The sequence below is a fragment of the Phragmites australis genome, chromosome 3 (genome assembly GCF_958298935.1).
Source record: "Phragmites australis chromosome 3, lpPhrAust1.1, whole genome shotgun sequence".
NCBI classification, from domain to species: Eukaryota; Viridiplantae; Streptophyta; class Magnoliopsida; order Poales; family Poaceae; genus Phragmites; species Phragmites australis.
This window is the reverse complement of record NC_084923.1, coordinates 49372190-49394621: the sequence shown is the minus strand read 5'-3', so window position 1 is coordinate 49394621 and position 22432 is coordinate 49372190. Positions and strand designations below refer to the sequence as shown.

General features: G+C 41.8%; 2 protein-coding genes across 2 annotated transcripts; one reads left to right on the top strand and one right to left on the bottom strand.

The window, feature by feature from the left end:
* The first annotated feature begins 13502 nt into the window (after positions 1-13502).
* LOC133910835 (mRNA-decapping enzyme-like protein) lies at positions 13503-16682 on the top strand. Its single transcript, XM_062353079.1, has 7 exons — positions 13503-13682; positions 13800-13840; positions 14608-14657; positions 15217-15361; positions 15889-15942; positions 16438-16567; positions 16659-16682. The coding sequence occupies exons 1-7, from the start codon at positions 13503-13505 to the stop codon at positions 16680-16682; spliced, it is 624 nt and encodes a 207-aa protein (XP_062209063.1).
* A 1929-nt stretch (positions 16683-18611) lies between these two features.
* LOC133913731 (IAA-amino acid hydrolase ILR1-like 3) lies at positions 18612-22145 on the bottom strand. Its single transcript, XM_062356958.1, has 5 exons — positions 21491-22145; positions 20815-20940; positions 19689-20003; positions 19480-19608; positions 18612-19395 (listed from the first exon to the last, which is right to left on the bottom strand). The coding sequence occupies exons 1-5, from the start codon at positions 21770-21772 to the stop codon at positions 19024-19026; spliced, it is 1224 nt and encodes a 407-aa protein (XP_062212942.1). The 5' UTR covers positions 21773-22145; the 3' UTR covers positions 18612-19023.
* Positions 22146-22432: the final 287 nt, after the last annotated feature.

The window sequence follows — 22432 nt, the reverse complement described above, 5'->3', positions numbered from 1 at the left end:
TGTCTTGCTGTATTAATTAGAAGGAAGAACTTGACGAACTAAGCACATAGCATAACATTTTTCAAAAAACACGGTCTCAGAAGGCCGCTAGGGGCATATGGTTTCGTGTAAAGAAAAAGCTTATTCTCGCAAGATCAGGCGCAAGAGGTTATCGCACGACAATCGTCTTTGACCAACTGCATTTGTCTTGGCTGCAGTCTTGAGAGACGTTGGAGAAAAACAAAATGGATGCAAGTGCCGTTAGACCATCTTAACTGATTCCTATTAAGATTCAGAATCCTTCACAAAGTAATTTTCGTTCTCTTCAGCGTTTTAAATTTTCCCTTCAAGTTTTCTATCACGAAGGAATTTTTAAGATTATTTACTTCAGTACTGTATTCTCTCTCATTTCTCTACACGAATTACTTCGAAAATAAACTATTAAAGATGAGAGAAAATAAAAAAATATGAACAAGGAGAATCGAAAAGAGAAAGAAATTAAAAAAATAGTAGTTGAGATGGTCTTAGCACCACAGCAAGCGTCCCTGCAAATTTAATAACTCCACTCGACTGAACAAAACATGGCTGCGTTTACTTGTCTCCATTTGTCGTTACTGTGATGCAATTAGTATCGCATTAACAGCCATTAGCAGCTCGAGTCCTCAAACATGGTGTTGTAGTACATAAAAAAAAAAACTCCCCCGCCTCTCCGTTGACTCCGTTGAGGCGGCAGTCAATGCTTGGTTCTACGGTCGCAGTTACGGCCGGGCCGGACCGGACCGGACGTGGAAGAGCCGCAGCTCACGGTTAGGGCCTCATGTCCGTACCGTAGCATGAGGCGCGTGAAACGAGCGAGTATTTCCCGCGCGGGGCAGCCGCACCGGACGGGCAGGAATGTTGGGCGAGCCAGGTCTATGCAGCCTGGATCAGTAAGGTCACCATTAGACTATCTCCAATAATTATCTTAAATTTTTATCCTAAAAATACTATTACAGCATCCCTTATCACTATTACAGTATCTTTTATTTTTTTCATCTCCAGCAGCTATCCTATTTTCTACCTTCTACTTCTCTTTTTCTCTCGCTAGATCCGCTGTCAGCCTCTGTGAACAGTACAACTACAGATGAAAGAGTTGCCTGATATGTTATTTACAGATGACCTGTATAATTTTTATATCTAGTGATTAACTATATTGTTAGAGACATACAGTGTGGTTGGTAGATCAAATCGGACGACGTGGCGTGGCGATGAGAGAATCAGTTGTTGTTGTGCTCACCGTGCGAAAAGAGCAAGATCTGATACTAGCCATATGGTAATAATTCTAACGATTGAGAAACCGCTGTTACCAGGTATAGTCTAACGATCCTTCAAGAAAACAATTATAAAACGAGACATAACGTAGGAGAAAATGCGTTTATTCTTTAGTTATTTGTGTTTACAATGAGGGTTGTTGTCCCGTGTGTGTATATATATATATATATATATAATTAAGAGATAAAATCGATCTCTAAGAGATAGAGACCTATTAAAAAAGCCAAATCTTTAGAGATACAGATGAATTCAAATTCTATTGTAAAACTACAGGTTTCTTAACACTCCTTATTGTACTTCTCGCGAAATACATATGTCTTATTAAAACTCCTCAAAAATCTAGTGAAAAAAATAGAAGAAAGAGTACATAGCTCGTGACATGGTTACACGAATTGTCTCATTAAAAATCTTAATATCATAAACTTCAAGAAAACCCATCTAAGGAAAAAGAATACAATTCACTCAAAATTCTTCAAATAATCTTAATGATTAACTTTGGACACTTGATCTTCTTGACTAATATTTAATCTTCATATCGGTATTATGTGAAAATTCTCCCTCTGAAATGTGCAACTCTCTAAGTCTCATCGTCTCAATGCAATGAACATATCTTTCAAAAGTAGATGCGGGGAGAGACTTAGTGAATAAATCTGCAAAATTTTTATATGACTTGATATGCATTACATTTATTTCGTTTATCTTATGCAATTCAAGAGCATAAAAGAACTTGAAGTTGATATGTTTCATTAAGTTGTTTTTCACATATCTTGATTGTACTTATGTAACACATGCAGCATTATCTTTATAGATAATTGTATGGGTGTTCTCAAACCACATGACTGTTGGATACGATTGATCACTCTTCTAAGCCATGCATATTTTCGTGCGGCTTCATATAAAGCTATTATTTTCGAGTGGTTCGTCGAAGTATATACAAGACTTTGTTTCGACGATTTCCAAAATATTGCAGTTTCACCATATAGGAAAACATAGTCAGCCTATGATTTCAATGTATACGAGTCTGACAGGTACCCAGCATTAGTGTATCTAACTAAACTTACGTTATGATTCATTCTTTAGAAAAAAACCCATATCTTCGCTATCTTGCAAGGAGCGCAAAATATCTTTCAAGCCATTCCAATACCTTTTAGTGAGTTCTGCACTGTATAGTATAAGTAGGTTTACTGCAAATGCTATGTCTGATCTAGTGCAATTAGTCAGATACATCAGTGTATATATTGCACTTAAGTATGAGAATTCCAGTCACAATACTTTTCCCTCCTCTTCTCTAGGTCTTTAGGGATCTTGATCTGCTTGTAATAACCTTCCGACCATGGGGTTTTAGCGGAAAATAATTTTTCAAAACCAAACAGCTCTAATACCTTTTAAGTGTAGTTTGACTGATGTACAAAGATTCCATCTGCCACATGCTCTAGCTGGAGGCCCAAGCAAAATTTGGTTTTACCCAAATCTTTCATTTCAAATTCAGATTTCAAGTAGGAACTTGCTTCTTCTATTTCTTCTTCTGTACTAATGATATTCAGATCATCTACATATATGGATATTATGCAAAATCTATTTTGGGACCTTCTTATGAATACACAGGGACAATCTGTACTATTTGTGTAGCATCGTTTTTCAAAAAAAATTCACTCAAACGATTGTACCGTATTCTACCTGACTGTTTCAACCATATAGCAACTTCTTCAATTCTACGCTATAAAGGTGTCTATTTTCTCTATCCTGATTCGACAATGGTATGCCTTCAAATATCTTTATATAAATGTCTGAATCTAGGCTATCATAAAGATATACGATCACAATATCCATCATTTCATTTTTAACTCCAGGTTGATTGCCATTGAGATTAAATATCTAAAGGTAATATCACCCATCACCGGAGAATAGGTTTTTTCATAATCAACGCTTGCTCGTTGAGTGAAACCTTGTGTCACTAGTCGTGCTTTGTATCTCACAATTTCATTCCTTACATTCCTCTTACGAACAAAAACTCACTTATGTACTACCAGTTTAATGTGGGAAGGTGTGCGACATACTGGTCCAAAAACTCTCTTTTGTTCAAGGATAATAGTTCAGTTGTTATTGACTTCTGCTAGTCTTCTCAATCTAATCTCGCTCTACATTCAATGAGTGATGCAGGCTCAGTGTCATGATCTATGACTGTGGCAATTTTATTTACGAAGTATGTGTCAACTGTTATGGTTGCTCTATTCCAGAATTTTTCTAAATTCACATAGTTTATTGCTATTTCATCATGGGTTGTACTTTCATATGCTTCTACATCTTGATAAATTTTATTGGAGCAAGATCCTTTAGTTTACTAGCGTCAATTTCAATGTGCATATTTTCACTAGTTTCTTCCTATGTAGGAAGATTCAAATCTAGTATGGCTACTTTTTGAGGTTACATACCATTGCCAAGTCTCAACTTGCTCCTTTTCTTCTTCCTTTAGGACACTTTTGTGATTGGCTATGGTAAGCTCTCATTTTCCACTTTTGTCAGACGTTTTCGGCTATTTGGGACTTGAGAAGCTAAATTTATTGTCCTTTTATTATATTTTAGAGCTCCTACGACAAGATGAGGGTACCTTCTTTTGGTACTTCTACCCTCTCCGGTGCATTGCGTGCAAGCACATGCGACTTAGTCATACACTTCAAATCACAAAAATGATCAGGCAGATCGTTTGCTAATTTTAGCAAATCGATAATTTTATGTACTCCATCATTTGTTTCACTAATGCGAGGATCATGTGCCACAATTCATTCAATCTGCCATATAATTTCTCGATATTTTTCATCCAATAGTATATTTCCTATCTCTAATGATGGAAAATCATTTTTATCAAAAATACAGTCAGCGAAGCAGGCCGTATGCAGATTTGCAGTTGTTGGGTCTAAATGGATGCAGTCTCATAATCGACATATATTCCAACTTTTCGCAAAGGTCCCATAGCGATTCGTCGTGGCGGCGGTATTGGCACATAAATCAAACATATAAATTTGTGTAAATAGGAAATCTTCAAAATTACCTGTTGCACTAGTTGCATAGGTGAATAGATGTTGTAGGAGAATGATCTATAATTAATGAGGGCTGCCACATGTAAGACTACATGTTCCCAATATGTAGCAGGCAAATTACAGTGTTGCAACAAATGTCTAGCAATAAACTTTATTCTCATTATCAGCGCTTCGATTAGTCCATTCTGAGTGTGGACATGAGGTATATAATATTCAATTTTAATTCTCACACTAGTGCAATAATCATCGAACACTTTAGAAGTAAATTCTCCAGTGTTGTCCATTCTGATGGATTTCATGCGATGATCCGAAAAATTATTCCTGATTTGTATGATCTACGAGATCAACTTTGCAAATGCATGGTTACAGGTAGATAATATACCTACACATGATCACTTCGAGGATGCGTCTATTAATACCATAAAGTATCGAAACGGGTCAGAAAGCGGCTAAATAGGAGCACAAATATCCATTGGATTCGGTCTAGGAATGCAAGGATTTCATCTTGTACCTTTAAGGTAGACGGTTTTATTATTAATTTTTCGGTAGCACATGCAGGGCATACAAAATCTTTGTGATTTTGAAAATTCTTCACATTTATGTCATGACCTTGTAAGTAAGTAATTATGTTCCTCATCATTCTAAGACAAAGGTGACATAATCTATCATGCTATAGGAAGAATAATTTTGCACTACGAAACACAGTCTTCAAGGTAGTAAACACTTCAGGTACTCTAATGTAAGTATAGTACAAGCCGCTGCGCATAGAGGGAAGTTTTCTAGTATTCTAACTTCACTATCACGCTTAGTGATGTGTAGATACTCCCTACTATTTTCTTTACTAGTTTCTATATGGAAACCGTTAGCACGAATGTCTTTAAAACTTAAGAGATTCCTTGTAAATTTAGGGTACAACAATGTTTTTCTGATGTGCAAAGTAGTTCTTATAGGTAGTATGATTGTGGCTCTTTTAGAATCTACTATGCATTTATCACTATTAGTGATAGTAATCACTTTTCTAGAGCTATTTTTAATAGACTAAAAATACATATTTTCTCTTAATATGTTGTTTGTGGTTCCACTGTCTACAATACATACTTCCACCATACGGACGCCACACCGAAAGTGCATCTAGGCCCTCTAAGTGGGTTTTGGTTTATTGATGGCAAAACGATTAAGGATCTAATATGTTTATCTAAGTCATGAACAGGTCTTAGCCTAAATTGAGAAGACTTATGACGGTTGACGCCCCTCAAAAAGAAAAGGAAAGCAATGAGGAGTACTCAATAGGATTTAATTTTTTTCTATCTTTGAAATTGAGTCTAGGGTAGCCGTTCTATTAAGAGGGTTGCATTTGATTGCTGGTATAGTATCTCAATGCTCAAGATAATCTTTAGAACCAATAAGTTGAGAGACACACTCACTCACAGACACCGAGAAGTTAGACAGAAGTTTACTGGGCCCGAAGTCTCCGGTGTTCACTGGATACTCCGGTCCTCAGTATTTAGGCCGGAATCTCCGAGACAGACTCCGCCAGAAGGGGCTCGGTTTCGAATTTCTTTTTGTCGGGAGTCTCCGGTGTTCACCGGACACTCCGGTGTCGGTGAATTTTTTACGCCGGAGTCTCCGAGGGAGACTCCGCCAGAGGTCGCTCAGTTAAGCATTTATTTTTTGTTGGAAAAAGACCGAAGTCTCTGGTGTTCACCGGATACTCCGGTAGGAGAAAATGTTTTTACCGGAGTCCCCGAGGGAGATTTCGGTAAGTATGGCTTGGTTAGTATTTAGTCTTTTATTAAAAAAAGATCAGAGTCTCCGGTGTTCACCGTATACTCTGGTACATGGAGAAGCCGGAGAGTCCGGCAAGTCTCCGGACTTTGTCTGAGTGGTAGCCCTGTCAGGACCGAAGACTCCGGCAACTTAACAAAACTGTAACGGCTAGTTCTGACACAGTTCTGTGACCATTCTGACGCCGTTTTGGATTTTAGACCGGAGACTCCGGTGTTCATCGGATACTCCGTGTTAGGTGTGTCAGAACAGTAATGGCTAGTTTTTAAGAGTGAGCTATATATACTTTCACACCTCCAAGCATTAATTGTTTCCTGTTGCTGCTGAGCTCTACACTCATAAAGCCTTCCAAGAGCATTCAAAGCCCCTCAAAACATCTCTAGTGCTTAATTTGTACAAATTTAGTGAGATTGTGTTTGGAGTGAAGTTAAGACACTTGAGCATTGAGTTCCGCATCAAGCATTCACTGTGATTATTTCTCTTGGGGTCTTGTGCTCCTAGACGGCAAGATGTCGTCCGTAGAGCACCCAATCTTTGTGGAGTGTCACGGGAAGTTTGTAATCGACATCAATTTGTGTAAGGAAATTCTAGCTTGATCTTTATGGTCGCTAGAAAAGGATAGGGTTGAAAAAGATCCAACTCTTTGTGAGCTCCTCAACGGAGACGTAGGTACTTCTTTGTGAGGTAACCGAACTCCGGGATAATCCCTTGTGTCCTCATTTGTGCAATTTATTTAAATTATGTAGCTTTGAGATTTTTCATATAATTAGCCTTAGTGATCATCTTGCTAGTATCCATTGTTGTTTAAGCTTTGTGCAATCAATTAGATTTAGTATCACCTTTAGATTCTAGCTGTTCTCGTTAATTCTTAGTTGTTCTCGAGATCCGGTATAGACCGGAGATTCCGGACTAGACCGGATACTCTGGACAGACCGGAGTATCCGGCATCTGTTTAATCCGCTGTTTAGTTTTAATTTTCAGAAAAGCCAATTCACCCCCCTCTAGGCACTTTTAAGTACATTCACACACATATTCTAGAAATAAAACATTCAACCATTCACATGCGAGTAAGTAGCAACAAAACTAAAATCTTCATTAACTATCAAAAAATATTGTTTGTGGCTAGGATTGCTCTTCTAGAGTTTACATTTATTCATTCAATCCTCCTAAATTCAGCAACTAAATAAATGACTAATTACTTTGATTCTAGATAGAGTCTGCGAAATATTCAGCCACTTCATCTTCAATGACTTTTTTTTTGCTTCATCCTTCATGGCATCTTCTATAGCAGTGGAGGAAGGCAAAGTAGTGGCATACACATCCTTCATTGGGAGGTCTTTCACTACCAGTGTGGGAGCGTCATCAACTTCTATGTGAAATGCTTCCCTTTCAACTACTGCTGCTTTGTCCAGTTTCATCCACACTGCAATAGTGAGGTGTGCTTCTGGCTACTCCTTTTTTTTTTCCCGATATGCTTCCACAACATGCTTTGGTGCTTTATAGATTCGAGACCAATGGCCCTAAACACCGCACTTATAGCATGTCTGGTTCTACTCATCATATGGATTGATTTCTTTCTTTGTCTTGCCATTATCATCACTAGACTTGACTTTGTCTGCCACCACTTTCTTTCCTCTTTTCCCTCGCTTTTTATTACAGTTCTTGTACACTTTGAAATAGTTGTAATTGAGTTCTAGCCCACTGCTCTTCCCTTGCGGGTGGGATAAGAAGTTCTTGTTTACAACTTCATCATGAACTTCATAGAGTTGCAACACATCAATCAATTTAAAATAGTTCTTGTAATTTGATTGACAGTGATTGTGTGTGGATTCTGCAGCATTCGGGTGGAAAGTGGAGCCTTCTCAATTTTCTTCTCTTCTGTGATCTCTTTCCCACAAAGACACAATAGTGTGCAAATGCGGTGTAGCACAGAATTGTACTCTCTGACATGCTTAAAGTCACAGAAACAGAGCTGGACCCATTCTTGCTCTACGAGAGGCTTGATGGTGTACTTAAGGCGCTCAAAACACTTCTACAGTGCGTCACATAGTGCCTTAGCGCTGTTCATTACCATGTACTCATCCTTCAAAGTGGGAGAGAGATGGTGGTGGAGAAAATGAAGTGCATGATCATTCTCATCCTCTGTGGGAACCATTGCACTACTTGTTCCTAGGCCAATTGCAGCAGAGTCTTCTTGCTCCCAGTACAATCCAGACATACGATGCTTAAGTGAGATAGTTACGGCCATAAGTACTCAGCTTAGCGAACTCCTTGTTCGTAATGCTAGCCATCTACATATTTAATAACAGCATTACTACTAGTAAAGTTGCATCATGTTGCTAAATTAGACTACTGTAAATTTTTCAATATTTTCTATGATATTATATGAATATTACTGAATTTAAACTCATAACAGATAATTTAAACAATAACAATAATATAGAAATAAATATTGCATAATTGCTAAAACAAATGCAAATTCAAATTCAAGAGTTACTTCTCTGCAAGAAAAAGTATTCTCAGGGTTTCCATACAGTTTGAGGGTTTATACGCAAAATTCTAGGATTTGCATAATTTTTGGAAACCACAGGGTCTAATATGCAAAAATCAGAGCCTCTGGATAATTTTTAGAACAACCGGGAGCCTAAATGCAAAAGACAGGGATTATGCTCAATTACAAGGAAAACCAGGGGGCTAAATACAAAATTTTGGAATTTTCTTTTCCTTTCTTTTTTCCTTTGATTTTCCTGGTTTTTCACCCATGGGCCGGCCTTCTTACATCTAGGTCGGCATGGCCCATCCGGCTCATGCGCCCAGCTTATATGGGGCAGCTAGGGTTTGGAAACCGTAGTTGCCCCTGATTCAATCCAAACGGCGGCCGACGACGCATGGTGTGGGGTGGTGCGGTGACTGGTGCGGGTGGCTGGGCACGGCGGTGAGGTGGTGGCCGCTTCAGGTGGTGCGATGGCTGACAATGCAGGGGTCGCCGGATCCAGAGTGTGGAGACAGTGCAACGTCGTTTCGGGCGGCGTATACGTGCATGCGGCCCACCGGTGCCACTTCGGGCGGCTCATGCTCGAAGGAGACGTGACGTTCTGTGGTTTCGACGTGAATGCGCTTCCGGCACAATCAGGCGCACATCGAGCAGGCGACCAGCGTGACACTTCCCCCCCCCCCCCTTTTCCTTTCTCAATGTGTGGCGGTGACCTTTGAGCCACCGCATATCGTGCTTGGCCGCTGGATTCGGTCGACGGCGTGGGGCTGTGCGATGAGCCTAGGTGGGGAAAAGAACCACTGGCTTTCATGTTGATGAGATGTCGTGCCCCCTTCCCTTTTGTTTTCTTATTTTGGATCTCTACAGAGAAGAGCGACCACTGGTTTCCCAGGCGATGACGAGTTGGAGGGGTGTCCGCCGGTTCGAGACTGGCGGCGAGGTGCGGCTACGGGCCCCATCATGACTACTACGCGATGCTATAGATCTATTTTGCTACTATTCATTGATACGAGCTATTACTCGTGCAATATGTGTAATACGATTCACATATCTATTTGTCTTGAAAACAATAGCATCGAGAAAATATACTAGCTGGTCTCATACCTTTTGATCCTTGCAAATGGATTCGTGTCATGTAGAACATATAGGCTAGGCCATGACCTGCTCGCTCGATGCAGTGCAGAATCGTTCCGCTAGCTTGGTCTCCGGCAGAGTTTCATGCTGATAACGTGTTGAGAAACCGCTGCTACCAGGTGTAATTCAATGATCATTTGAGAAAATAATTATAAAAGAAGATATAATGTAAGAGAAAATATATTTATTCTTTATTTATTTGTGTTTGCAATAAAAATTATTGCCATGTATATAGTATAAAAACCTCTCAGAGATACAATCAACCTCTAATAGATAAAATCCTATTTACAAAGACCAAACGACCAACTCACTCTCACACACAGAAAAACGTACTAAATCGCCGTGCCTCTCTCTCCCCACCTTTTTCTCTCTCTGGATTCCGGGTGGCCGCCGACACTTTCGCTCTCTATCTCCTAATAGTCATCATTTGTGGGAGGAAACACAGTGCTTAGGGGGCACCAAGTGCATCTTACACGTCCCTCTATGGTCCCCTCCACATTTCACGATCTGGTCGCAAAGTGAGTGACCTATACTTCCAGTGAGTTTAACGAGCAAGTGACCTCTGGCCAGAATTCAACGCATATAACATGTTTTTTTACAGTGAATTCAACGAGCAAAACTAAAGCAGCCGAACAGATCCATGTGTTTTTGGCCGTGACGAAGGACGGTGGTGAGCGGCACATTCCTTCACACGAAATGCATTACCAGAACTCATTGCTCCATACAGGTAATGCATATGCTAGGCAGAAAATATAAGTATAACTCGTAGACACACATTTACACACGTATTTAACTGACCGGTAAATCACAAACCCGAGCCTCTCCCGCGGTTTGAACAGAAAAGGATGCAAAAACAGTGTGAAGTTTCTTGCACGGTTTACTCGGCAGCCAGAAGGGGCCTCGAACTAACTCCCGATCACCTACTCTCTGGTAGAGTGGTAGCTAACGCATCATTGCTCGTTTTCTGTGCCTGCTGTACAGACAGGATGTCGTTGCTCGTAAATAAAAATCCCGTGCAATATTTGTGCCCGTCTCATTTCATATGCATGCCCTAGACTAATCAATACTATATTCTAACGGTGGAGGAAATCGCCGTCCTCTGTTACTGTAGCAGTAGGTCCTACATATATACATGTGTATATGTATATGTATACACATATAATATATATATATATATGTATAAATGTATATGTATATATATATACGTATATATATGTAATTTTCTTTTTTAAAAATTCTAGAAAAATGTCAAAATAAATATTAGTTATATTAATAAATTGGCTGAAAAAATCTAAAATGCAAAGAAAAATATCTAAAACTTAAAAAAAAAATGAAGTACTATTGTTTTCTCTATAATTAATTTAATATATTTAACATTAATAATTTTATAAATAAATATTAAAATGTACAAAATTTGTGAACTTAATTTTTTAGTCTTCTTTTATAATGCTCTATACAACAAAATAAAAATAGACGCGACGTAGACGGACCGATCAAACTAGTGAACTACTGATACTGGAGCTCAACATAGCAGCGCCATTCTTTCATAAACCATAAAAAAAAACAGTCAGAGAATCTAAATGATCTGAGCTGATCTTCTCTGCTCTGTCCGTGTATAGACTGGGCCCTGCGCCAAGATAATATTAGCATGCAGTGCATAACCTGGACTCTCCTGAGCTTCTCAGAATCTACAAAAAGAAAGAGGCATGAATCGCATGAGGCATTGAGTGCTGACAAATGATATAATCAAGCTGCGTTCAGGATCCGATCTCCCGCCAAGAAAGTCAATGTGAGCCACGTAGGAAACCAGAATGGCATGCAGCTTGATCCAACTCACAGCTGCTCTTTTTAACGATTCTTCTGTGAGCCTGTCCATGCCTGGAAAGGAGATTGGCAGACCGCCCGGAAGAGAAAAGATGCAGTGTATAACATTCTTTCTGTTTCACTTGCATTTTAGTTGGACCTTAACGGGGATGGGAACAGTAACGATATTTGCTCTCAATCTCTTTCGGCAGTAGTTGGGTAAAGGCGACCAAATCAAGCAAAATTTTGATTTTAAAAATTAAGCGAAATTTTCGTGTAGTCGGAATGTTCAAGTCTCTGCAAGCAGCAGGTCCATCAAAACAGCCCATCTGGCCCGAACTCTCTACTGGGCCTTCATGTTACCCAATGCCCAAATATAACCAATCCGGTGAGCCCAATAACCTAGGAAAAGCGATTTTTTATTTTTAAATAAAAATTGTAAATCTAAACTCCCATCCTCCGTTGGAAGGGACAAGTATACATACTATTTACTAGAGATTGCATTATACGGTAGCAAATGTGTAAGCAGCGCTTTTATGACTCAAAAGCTAGAGACCATTATACAGGCTTAATTCCAATATGGTTGTTATGAGATATGTAAACAACATTTGCAAGGTGACAATAATCAATGGATGTATCATTCAGATAATAATTGTAGTATAATGGATCAAATTCTTTGCAGACATGGATTCATCAGGAGAATTAACTTTAACCATTTCACTACTATGAAATCTAATGTCATCAATTAGAATACTGACCCAGAGAACTCATTTTGACTACTATATCATGGATTCATCAGGAGAATCAACTTTAACCATTTTACTACTATGAAATCTAATGTCATCAATTATAATATTCACCCAGACAGCTCATTTCGACTATTATATTGTGAAATCTGCTGTTATCAATTAAATATTCTCAGAGAGGGAAATGGTGGTGAACCTGTTATGATGTGTCAGGTTCTTTCCTTCGAGCTTGATATCGGCGTCTTTATTTCAGAAATCTCCCTCTAGGTCGTCGATGGCCTCCTTGTCAGATCTGCCTTTGCAGAGGTTCCCTCTTCGCCCTCACGCTTCGTTCGGATTGTAGATCTTCCGAAGGCACCAGAAAACCCGCGCGCTTCCTTCGGATTGCAGATCTTCCGAAGGCACCAGAAAATCCGCGACACGACGAATCGAGTTGCAGAGGGCTTCCAGCAAGAGAGAAGATCTTGAAAGTGGAGGATGGCGGCAGCACGGGGACCAATCACCGAGGAGTTCCGTCGAGACCCAGGTCGACGGAACTGCGTTACCACTGGACAGGAGCGGGAGGCTGAGGAGAAGATTATGGAAGCCGAGAGGGGGGGCGCTCCCTTGGAATCGTCGATCGGACCTTTGTCCTAGAAGCCTCGATGCGAATACGTGTGATTGATCGGCGTTAGCACTCTCATCCGACGGTTAGAAACAGTGCAGGCACGTTCCCAGGCATCTGACGGCTATAAAACGGTGCAGGCACGTTCGCAGGCATCCGATGGTGAGAAACGTGCTACAGGGAACCGCGCGCTGAGAAGCCAGAAATTCTTGGCCGCTTAATATATGTTATAGATTACTCTTTCAATGGATGATATGAGTCTACATCAGTAATTTTCAAAATAGACATATATATTTGTATTTTTTAAAGAAATATAAAAATAAAAAATCAAGGAAAACCAGGAGAAGAAGAAAATCACAACGGCATGTTTTCGTGTCACTGCAAGTGGGGTCACGTGTGCCAGGTCACTGAACGGTGGGCCCAAAAGAACAGCGGGCCCAGCGCACACAGACAAGGGCACAAGGCGCCGTGCGCGGCAAGCTCTTCGCCTCTTCCCGGTTCCAGAACCTCTCTAAAACCCCATGCGGGGGGGAAAAAATCTCGCGACAATTGGGGTTCCGGCGAGGTCGCCGGCAGCCAATAGGTTTCCGGCAAGGGCACGCGCGGGCATGGCGTGGAGCAGGAGCGGAGGCGGAGGGAAGGTGACGCCAAACCTGGAGTGGGACCAGGAGGGCACGCGGGCGCTCAACCTCAGCGTGCTGCGGCGCCTCGACCCCGCCATCACGGACATCCTCATCATCGCCGCGCACGTCACCACCTACAGCTTCGACGAGGACATACTGGATTGGGTGCGCTGCCGTCCCCTCGCTGCCCATCAAAACCCCTCTCCTCCCCTGCAGATTTCCTGGTGTTGCAATTTCGAACTCTGTTTTGTTTACGCGCGCGCCGCGCGTGTGTTTATGCAGAGCCGGAAGCCTGTGGAGGGGTCGTTCTTTGTCGTCAAAAGGTTTGTGCCGTGACACTAAGCCCTAACTCTTGGACTGTGCTGATTGTAACACTGCGTTCCATCCATCGCTATAGTTGATGTTGTACGTTTTCCTTGCCGTCGGTTGGGGTTGTTAGGTGGATGCTTGCAGAGTTCCTAGAGCTACTTGGATGCTGATTATTTGTAATCCAGCGATCCCCTGTGTAGCAAACAGTACTATGATTTGATTGCTAGCGAAAGTATTGCTGGTTGTTGTTCCTGCTGTGTCTGACATAGCAATCTAATTTTAATGCAAGTCATTCAAGCGATCGCGCATCATATTTTACGGTGTTTCTAAATATATTGATGCCACTTTTGCAGTAGTATTTGTGGAGACTTTTTCAGTAAGTGCTCTTTGTCACATGTTGATATGGTTGTTGGTGGATTTAGACGCTGTTATTTTGCTGTTGTAAGTGTAGTGCATGCCTATGCTGTGTCAATTTTTGCTGATCTTGATCCTATTGTTGAATCAGTGGTGCATGCTTTGATATTGTTCAGGAACACTTTTTTTTCTTTTCATATAACTATAGGCGACACTGTTATTATTAAAGTATGTGATTACAACTTACAGAATGTAATTTATTGATTTTCAATGTTCAACTAGTGACATTGTATTAATTTGATACTCTTGCATATTTATACTTGACTGCAAATATATTGTTTCTATGAATCCTGAAGAGTGCAGTGCATTTGTTGGCTATCTTGAAATATCTTGCATATTTTGCAACGATATGCACTTATTCTTGTAGGAACACCCAACCCAGATTCCAATTGTTCGTCATGAATCATCTGAATACAGGTATGCTTGCACTCTTATTCTATTGAACACGGCATTCTTCTGCAAATTCACCCTACTTGACCATAAAAAAGGTTGAAACAAATCCTAGATGATGGGAGCGTTTGGCAATGAATGGTGAATATCTCACAGAGATTTCAGACTATGCTATATCAGTACATTATCTAATTAAGAGTCTCTGCTGTTAGCCTTTTGTGTTAAATTAAGCTATCAGATCTTTGGCTCCTGTTATATTCATGTCGGGAAATGAAATAACTTACATCCTTACTCATCCTAAAGACTCCATAGTTGAAAACTTGACTCCTTTCGGTTTATATATGAGGTTGTTTGTGCCATTGCACAAATGAAAACAATGTTTGCTCACCCAGCTGGAAACTCTACCGAATCATAATTTTGGTCTATTCTGGGAGACTCTGATCGATCGATATCAAATGGTATCTTGAAACATAAGCTTGGGCAGCCTGTTTCAGTGATTTTGTTGCTTATCGATGCTTACTACTTCTTTATGTATTAATCTCGAAATTAAATATGTTAATTTTATGGTACTTTCATCTTAGAACAGAGAATCTAGTCGAAGATCTCTTGACGGATTTTGAGTATCAGGTGCAAGTTTCCTACGTGATGTACCGTAATGCTGCAGAAGAAATTATTGGAATTTGGTTCTATAACCCACAGGAATGTGAAGAAGTTGCACACCTTTTTAGTAGGTAACTATTCACTTCCTTCCTCCTTTCAGTCTTCGCCTGCATCAGTGTTTTCCATCTGTTTTGGACTGTCTGTTGTAGGCAGCTGCTCACAATTATTGTGGAATACAGCCTTAGTTAATCTCAGATATCAGCTAAAGTGCTAAGATTGGCATCTTTTAAGCTGATTAAAAAATATATATTGGTTTATTTGCTATTCGGTGTTATGTTTTTTTTTTCATTCCGAAATCGGAAGTACTGAAATACCAAATAACAATTGGCTGTATAGTGTACCTGAGCCTGTTATCATTTACTACGTGGTCCACAAAAGCCTTAGTATATCAAGCTTCACAGCCCAACATATAAGTGTCTAACCAATATGACCTGATCAGTTCTAACTGTCTAAGCCGTTTTTGAAATTGCAGTTGCTTGTTTCTGTGCACTGATTTGGTGTTGTAGAGCTATTAGGGAGGGCAAGACAAGATTTTCAAGTTTTTCTGTACTCTTCCAGTTTTCCCTATTTGTGTTGATTAGCCTCACATGCGATGCAGGATACGATATGCATATTCTAGGGTGTCTCCCAAGGCAAATCTTTCTTCCAAAAGGTACATCATATATTATGCATTCCAGTTTTCTGTTACTAATCATTTCTAGCTTTATGCTCAATGTTCCGTTTCATATATGCTCATTTATTAAAGTTATGTTGCTGCTTCAGTCTTTTTATCATGCTAACTGTAATTTCCTCTTTGAGGCAGTATTATTACTGCAGTGAATACCCTTACAAAAGTAACAAAAGAATTTTCATAAATTGCTGTTGGCTCATGTTGTAATTTGTCACGAGGGCTTTTTTAGACCACGAGGTTTAAGAACCGCAGTAACAGAACTTATACGAATCAAGCAATGTTTAATGTGAACATTTGTTAGACTTCTCAAACAAAATACTTGTGAAAATTGAATTGCTCAAATATGTTGTTGGAAAAAAGAGAAAATACAAATGTAATGTAATGTTTAGTTGAATTGACCCCTTTAAAATATCACCACCTACAGTTGGTGAGGATATGCTGTTATGTGGACATTATCTCTTACTATGCCTATTACAGTGTGTTTGAAGATCTGGAAGCAGCGTCTAGGCCATCTGCTGTACCTGCAGCTGAAGATACTCTAGAACGGCTGGCATCACCTACCTTGTTACCAGATGATGTTGAAGAGTTCATGTTAGCCGCTTCAAAGGTAAGGGAACTTCCCTTCTATTCGTAGCTGTAATTTTTTATTTTTAAATCTTGATGTTGTTTCTGTTTATTCTGATCGCTTTGCATTCTAGATTAATTATGCATGTTTCCTGTGATAACATCTTTGATATTTTCGCTTAAAAAAGATAGCATCTTTGATTTTATTCGATAATTTTATGAATTTCTTCAAACAGGCAGCCACATGTGTAGATGATACGATTGATGGAACGGGTGCAGTACGACCAAACCAACCCTTGAGGATTGTTCCTTCTCCTAGTCATGAATCGCATAATGCTAGTGCATCACAGCCTTCTTCCTTGCACAGTCTGCTTCCTTCACGAACTTCATAAGTTAATATGAGGCCATTTAATGCTCATAGATCCCATAGCTCTGCTTCCATCCAACCTGCAAGTCTTGTGAATTTAAAACCGGCACTCCTTGCACCCATGGCATAAACGCAGGCAACAATAGCTAACGTTGCTTCATCACTGTCTACTGTTCCTCCACTTCATTCCCCCCTTGCCACTCATCAGCCGCAAAGTGCTCCTTTGAACCATCCCTTTCCGCTACCCACTGTGTTCCCCGCTCCACCATATGGCATGCCATTACTTCAACCATTCCCACCGCCTAAGCCATCTCCATTGCTTACCCCAGCAGCATCCAATGGCCCAGCGCGAACAAGAGACTATGTTAGGGCTGTTCTTCTGAGGCTTGTACAGGTATTCTCACTTTCTTAGGCTTCTTGTTTCCAGTTTAAGTGTATGTGCTAATGTTGTTTTCCTGTCCATCTTTACTTCCTCTGTAATTCTATTGTGTTTCAAAATAGCAGTTAACTATGGGGAAGAAGGTAGCATTGTTTTGCCATATTTAAAGAGGAGTAGACCCCCTAGTTTCTTTCTGCCATATATCCGCTATTGACTTAAAAACCCATCCCAAGTTAACCAACCAAGTTCAAATTTAAACATATGCTGGTTAGCTCTATAGGATGAATTCCCCGTGTTTATAAGCAACTATGTATGATCAGAAATTTCTCTTGTCAATGCTTGAACTATGGATCTAGGAAATTTGAGCTCCTAATTAGTGCTAACTAAAACCCTATCTAACTTCTCATATGTAGGGATTTCTCTCGTATTGGCCCAAGTATATTTTCCTCCTGATAACTCAAGCTCCCTCAAATCCAAGCCATTAATAATAGCATTGCACAAGAAAGACCATTTATTATCGTACTGATCTTTATTTTTTTCACTTGGATTTTTAATAATATTGAAGTCTCCACCAACCATAGTAGGTAAAGACTCGGACTAATTCAGTCAAAAAGACATTTTTATCCTCATGTTGAGTTGCACTATATACAACCACTAAAACCCATTGGAAGTCATCATCTTTATTTTTCAGTTTGAACTTCAATAGAAGTCGCCATAAGATATAGTTCCTATGTCATATACATCAAGATTAACCCTATTAACATGCCACCCGATCAACCATGAGGAGGTGTCCAATCCCATAAAAAATTCCTATTCCCACTAAACTTTGCATCTGTGCATTCCTTTTTGTTCATATCTACAATTGCAATAAAATCCAAGTGCTGCTCCAAACTAGTATCATGTAAAAACCGAACTTTAGCTATGTTCCGTAGGCCGTTACTATTAAAAAAAAATCCTCTCATTTTGAATACTTTATGTTTTTTTCTTAATCATCACCCCTTTTGAAGTTTTTTTTAACTTTTTTGGGTATTAGATTTCCTTTTTCTGGAGATGGCTTTAAAGTCACAGCTATGGTGACTGACATCATTATCCAAAATCTCATCCATAATATCACCACATAGTTGACTTAGGACGAGTTGGTCCAGGCCATTATCATCATAAGAATTAGGACGAGTTGGTCCAGGCCATTATCATCATAAGAAATACTCTTATCAAAATCGACTACATCTTGTACATGCATGTTGGAATTAATCTTCTGTTTTAGCGCTACACTTAACTGATCCCTTTCAATATTTTTCATCCGATTTAAAGCTAAGTTAATCCTACCTTTATCCCCTCCTATAGCAACAGCTAGGTGGCTTATCGGATACATCACTGTTTGGGTTATAGGCTGATATGTGAAACGTGTAGAGGCCGAGGGAGTTTGAACTGCCTAGTTTAGTAGTTTGAGCTGTAGTTTCAACCGTTCTGAAAATCTGAAGTCATGGTAGCGTTCCATGGCAAACAGCTTGCACTCATCATCTGAGGTAGTGATCGAACTTGTGCTCGAGGTTCTTGCATATTCTAAATTGACTCTTACATGTTAAAATGACAAATAACAAGCTGCTTGTTGTTCAACACTTCAACTGCTTCAAAGAATGGAAATGTGTACAAACCCTCCACACGCGCAGCTTTAACAACCCCCATTTTTATCCGGCTGTGGTCTCGTCATGCACCACGAAATAGTCTGGAAGGTAAACAGCTAGTTGGAGCTTCACGCAGAGGCGTGCTTGTTCAAGTACTCGATCGCCACGGCGGCGTGGAATGCGGCTCCGATGGGTAGCGCGCCCTCGTCGATCACGACGTGCGGCGAGTGCAGGCGATGGATCTTTCCCATCTGGTCATTGCTGACCCCGACGCTGAAGAAGGCAGCAGGAATCTTCTGCGCGTAGAAGCCGAAATCCTCGGCCGCCATGAGCTGGGGGCATAGCCTGACGTTAGCCTCTCCGAGCATGCCCTCCGCGACGGCCTTGGCGTGGGCGTACATCGCTTCGTCGTTGACGGTGGCCGGGTACGGCCGGAGCTTCTCCTCCATGAAGTCGACGGTCGCAGCGCAGCGGCTCACGGCGGCCTGCCCTTGTATCACCTGCCACCATGCAAGGTACTGGGAATCAAGTTGTAGGCTTTAGAAGCAAGGATTAGGACGTATCTGGTTGTCTAAGTACATCACCTCTTTGATTCTCTTCATGAGATAGGATAGACCTTCTGTTGTCATGCTCCTGAAGGTGCCACCCAGGGTCACCGATTCTGGGATGACATTGAAAGCTTCACCTCCTTTGATGTATGCCACAGACACCACCTGCAAAGAAATCCATAAAGATTAGTTAAAGAGATCACCGTGTCAATATCCTGACCTGCACCTGCAGATAGCGAACGTACTGCGCCCTGAAGTGGATCGGTTTCGCGTGCAACGAGCTGCTGAAGGCTGAGCACGGCGGAGGAAGCCGCGACAATCGGATCGACGACGTGCTGGGGTCCCGCGGCATGCCCGCCTTTCCCGGTGATGGTCGCCGCGAACCGAGCCGACCCGGCGAGGAACGGACCTGGTCTGGAGCCGACGACGCCCACCGGCAGAGCCGTGCCGACGTGCATGGCGAAGATGGCCTGCACGTCGTCCAGGACGCCTTCCTTGAGCACATGGTACCCGCCGGCATGGCTCTCCTCGGCCGGCTGGAAGACAAGCTTCACTGTGCCCTGATGACAAAATAAAAATAAAAAACCCACTCAAATTAGCAATTTTTGCAACTAACGCAGAGTTGGATATCTGTCACGTTAAGATGTTACAATTGGGAGAGTGCCACTCAGTTCCAATTGCACCTCTCTTTTCCTTTTTCTGGACCATTCCAGTGCAACATTCTCAAGCGGCATATAAACATGTGAAAGTAGAGGACATGCTGGGGTGATATCGCGATATCGGATCAAAGAATACAGTGCCTGATAACTGATCAGCTGGCTACCGTCTAATCCATAATTTCTGACAATTAAGCTACAAACAGAGAGGTGCGTTGCGGCAATTTAAATTCATGTCATGCTCTCACATGTGCTGTGCAATTTTGTATTGCGATCACCAGCATACAGTTGCACCTAACTCGATGAACATTTTTCTTTGAATCATGCCGCATGGAAAGCATGGAAGCTCGTGCATTTTGCATCTGAACATCTCCTAGGATATCAGGAACCAACTGTAGGAATTAACTTCTCATCACACAATCACACAATAAAATAGAGGAAGTGGACCAATCAAATGTCAGGATGCGTGAGAATATACTCCACAAACTATTGCTCGAAAAAAATACTCCTCAAGGCTCAAACTAATTATCCTCTGGAGTTTCATATGGGAAATTATCGGTGTCGTAATTAGCACTACTTAAATTAGCTTGTAAATGAGAACCAAATTAAGTTTCAGAACTGGAAAAGAGGAAAACTCTAACTAAGTAACAAGGTAAGATTAATAATTTTCGAACACAAAAACGAGCGTGAAGCAAATTTAATGGTCCAAGGGTACCTTCAAATCGTTCTTCAGAGACTGAAGCAACTTAGCAGCTCCTAGAAGCATCGCAACATGAGCGTCATGCCCACAAGCATGCATCTTCCCATCTTCCTTGCTCTTGAACTCCCATTCTACCATTTCCTGCCAATGGAGCACATGGCAATTGGAAAATCTGTCATCCAAATCTTTTATCAACAGCAGCAGGTTTATACCAACATAGAGTAATATGCAGCTCCAGAAAATATTTATTCACGTCTTGAAGACACCATGGTCAGTTTATTCTATCTGCAGCTGTTTCTGTCCACTTCTAATCCTTTTCTTTGGATGTTGGCCAGTACTGTTGGATGGATCGCCCAGGGATTTGAATATTTGCAGTTTTGTGCAGTTGTCAGTCGTTATCAAGTTTGATAGGGTAACATAAGGAATTTTTTGGGTCCACAAGAGAGTTCTTGTGTCTTGTGACATTGACAAGAATGGCATGTATGGATGTATACAAGGTAGAAAGAAACAAAATGATTCATGCATGACGTCGCCGCTTCAAGAAAAGACAGAGTTCGTTTTTTTTTTCCTTCACAATACTGGCTTGCTGCAAATTTTTGCAATCCTCGAAGAAACAAGTTCGATCACGCCATGTGCACTGAGTCAGTGACCTCCGGGCTCCTAATCAACGAAGAAAGCGAAGCGCACGCACCTGGATGGGGAGCGCGTCCATGTCGGCCCGGAGCGCGAACACCGGCCCCGTGACGCCCGGGAGGCCGGCGATGGTTGCGACGACGCCGGTCTGCGCGACGGGCCAGGCGTAAGCGACGCCGAGCGCGTCGAGCTCTGCGCGCACGAGCGCGCTGGTGCGGTGCTCCTGGAAGGCGAGCTCCGGGTGCTGGTGGATGCCGCGGCGCACGCCGCGCTGCCACTCCGCGAACTCCGGCGCTCGCGCCGCGTCCAGGAGCTCGCGGGCAAGCACTGGAGCTGCCATCGACACCCGCGCCGCCTGGTCTTGGCCGAGACGCGTGACAAGACAAGCAGCAGCAGCAGGAGGAGTACGTATACGTACGCAGTGCTGCTTGTTTCCGCGCGGAATCCTTGTCGGTTTTGATCCCGCGGAAAGGAGGCGATCCGCGTGCCGGCCGTGGTAGGTGGGGCAGCCTCAGGTCGCCCATCACTCACACCATGTCACATCGCTAGCATCATCAAATCAAAGCATTGCGTCCCAACTCGCAACGCGACGTACTGCCTTGTTCGCAACGACGCAGGCGGGCGGGCGGGCGGTCGGGGCGGTGTTGAGCACGCCGGCGGGCAGGGCCGGCCGTTAGTAGCGTACGCGCTCGGCAACGGCACGGCGCGGTGTTTGCGATGGCCAGCGTGCAGCAGCCTTTCGAGAAGGGAACAACAAAGATGCCCGTCGTTTTAGCATCGGTTCATGGTTCAGTACCTCTCGTCTCGTCGGCAACACCGACCGAACACGCGTTCGCGCGCGTCGGTATCGCCGTTCTCGACGGGAAGAATCCACCGTCCGCAGGTCCAAGAGACGAATGAATTCACTACAGGGGACGGTCCATTTTGATTTCATTCCTCCTATTGATCAGGCGTCTGAAAATAAGATCATATATCAGATGACGAAGAACGGCGATCGCCA

Excerpts from the sequence above, each read along its gene's own strand:
- LOC133910835 (XM_062353079.1), top strand. The coding sequence starts at position 13,503 with ATGGCGTGGAGCAGGAGCGGAGGCGGAGGGAAGGTGACGCCAAACCTG. Across the intron at positions 13,683-13,799 it reads ACGAGGACATACTGGATTGG|AGCCGGAAGCCTGTGGAGGG; the intron begins GTGCGCTGCCGT and ends GTGTTTATGCAG. Across the intron at positions 15,362-15,888 it reads GTTGCACACCTTTTTAGTAG|GATACGATATGCATATTCTA; the intron begins GTAACTATTCAC and ends CATGCGATGCAG.
- LOC133913731 (XM_062356958.1), bottom strand. The coding sequence starts at position 21,772 with ATGGCAGCTCCAGTGCTTGCCCGCGAGCTCCTGGACGCGGCGCGAGCG. Across the intron at positions 20,941-21,490 it reads TGGACGCGCTCCCCATCCAG|GAAATGGTAGAATGGGAGTT; the intron begins GTGCGTGCGCTT and ends CTCCATTGGCAG. Across the intron at positions 20,004-20,814 it reads CTCTGAAGAACGATTTGAAG|GGCACAGTGAAGCTTGTCTT; the intron begins GTACCCTTGGAC and ends TTTTGTCATCAG.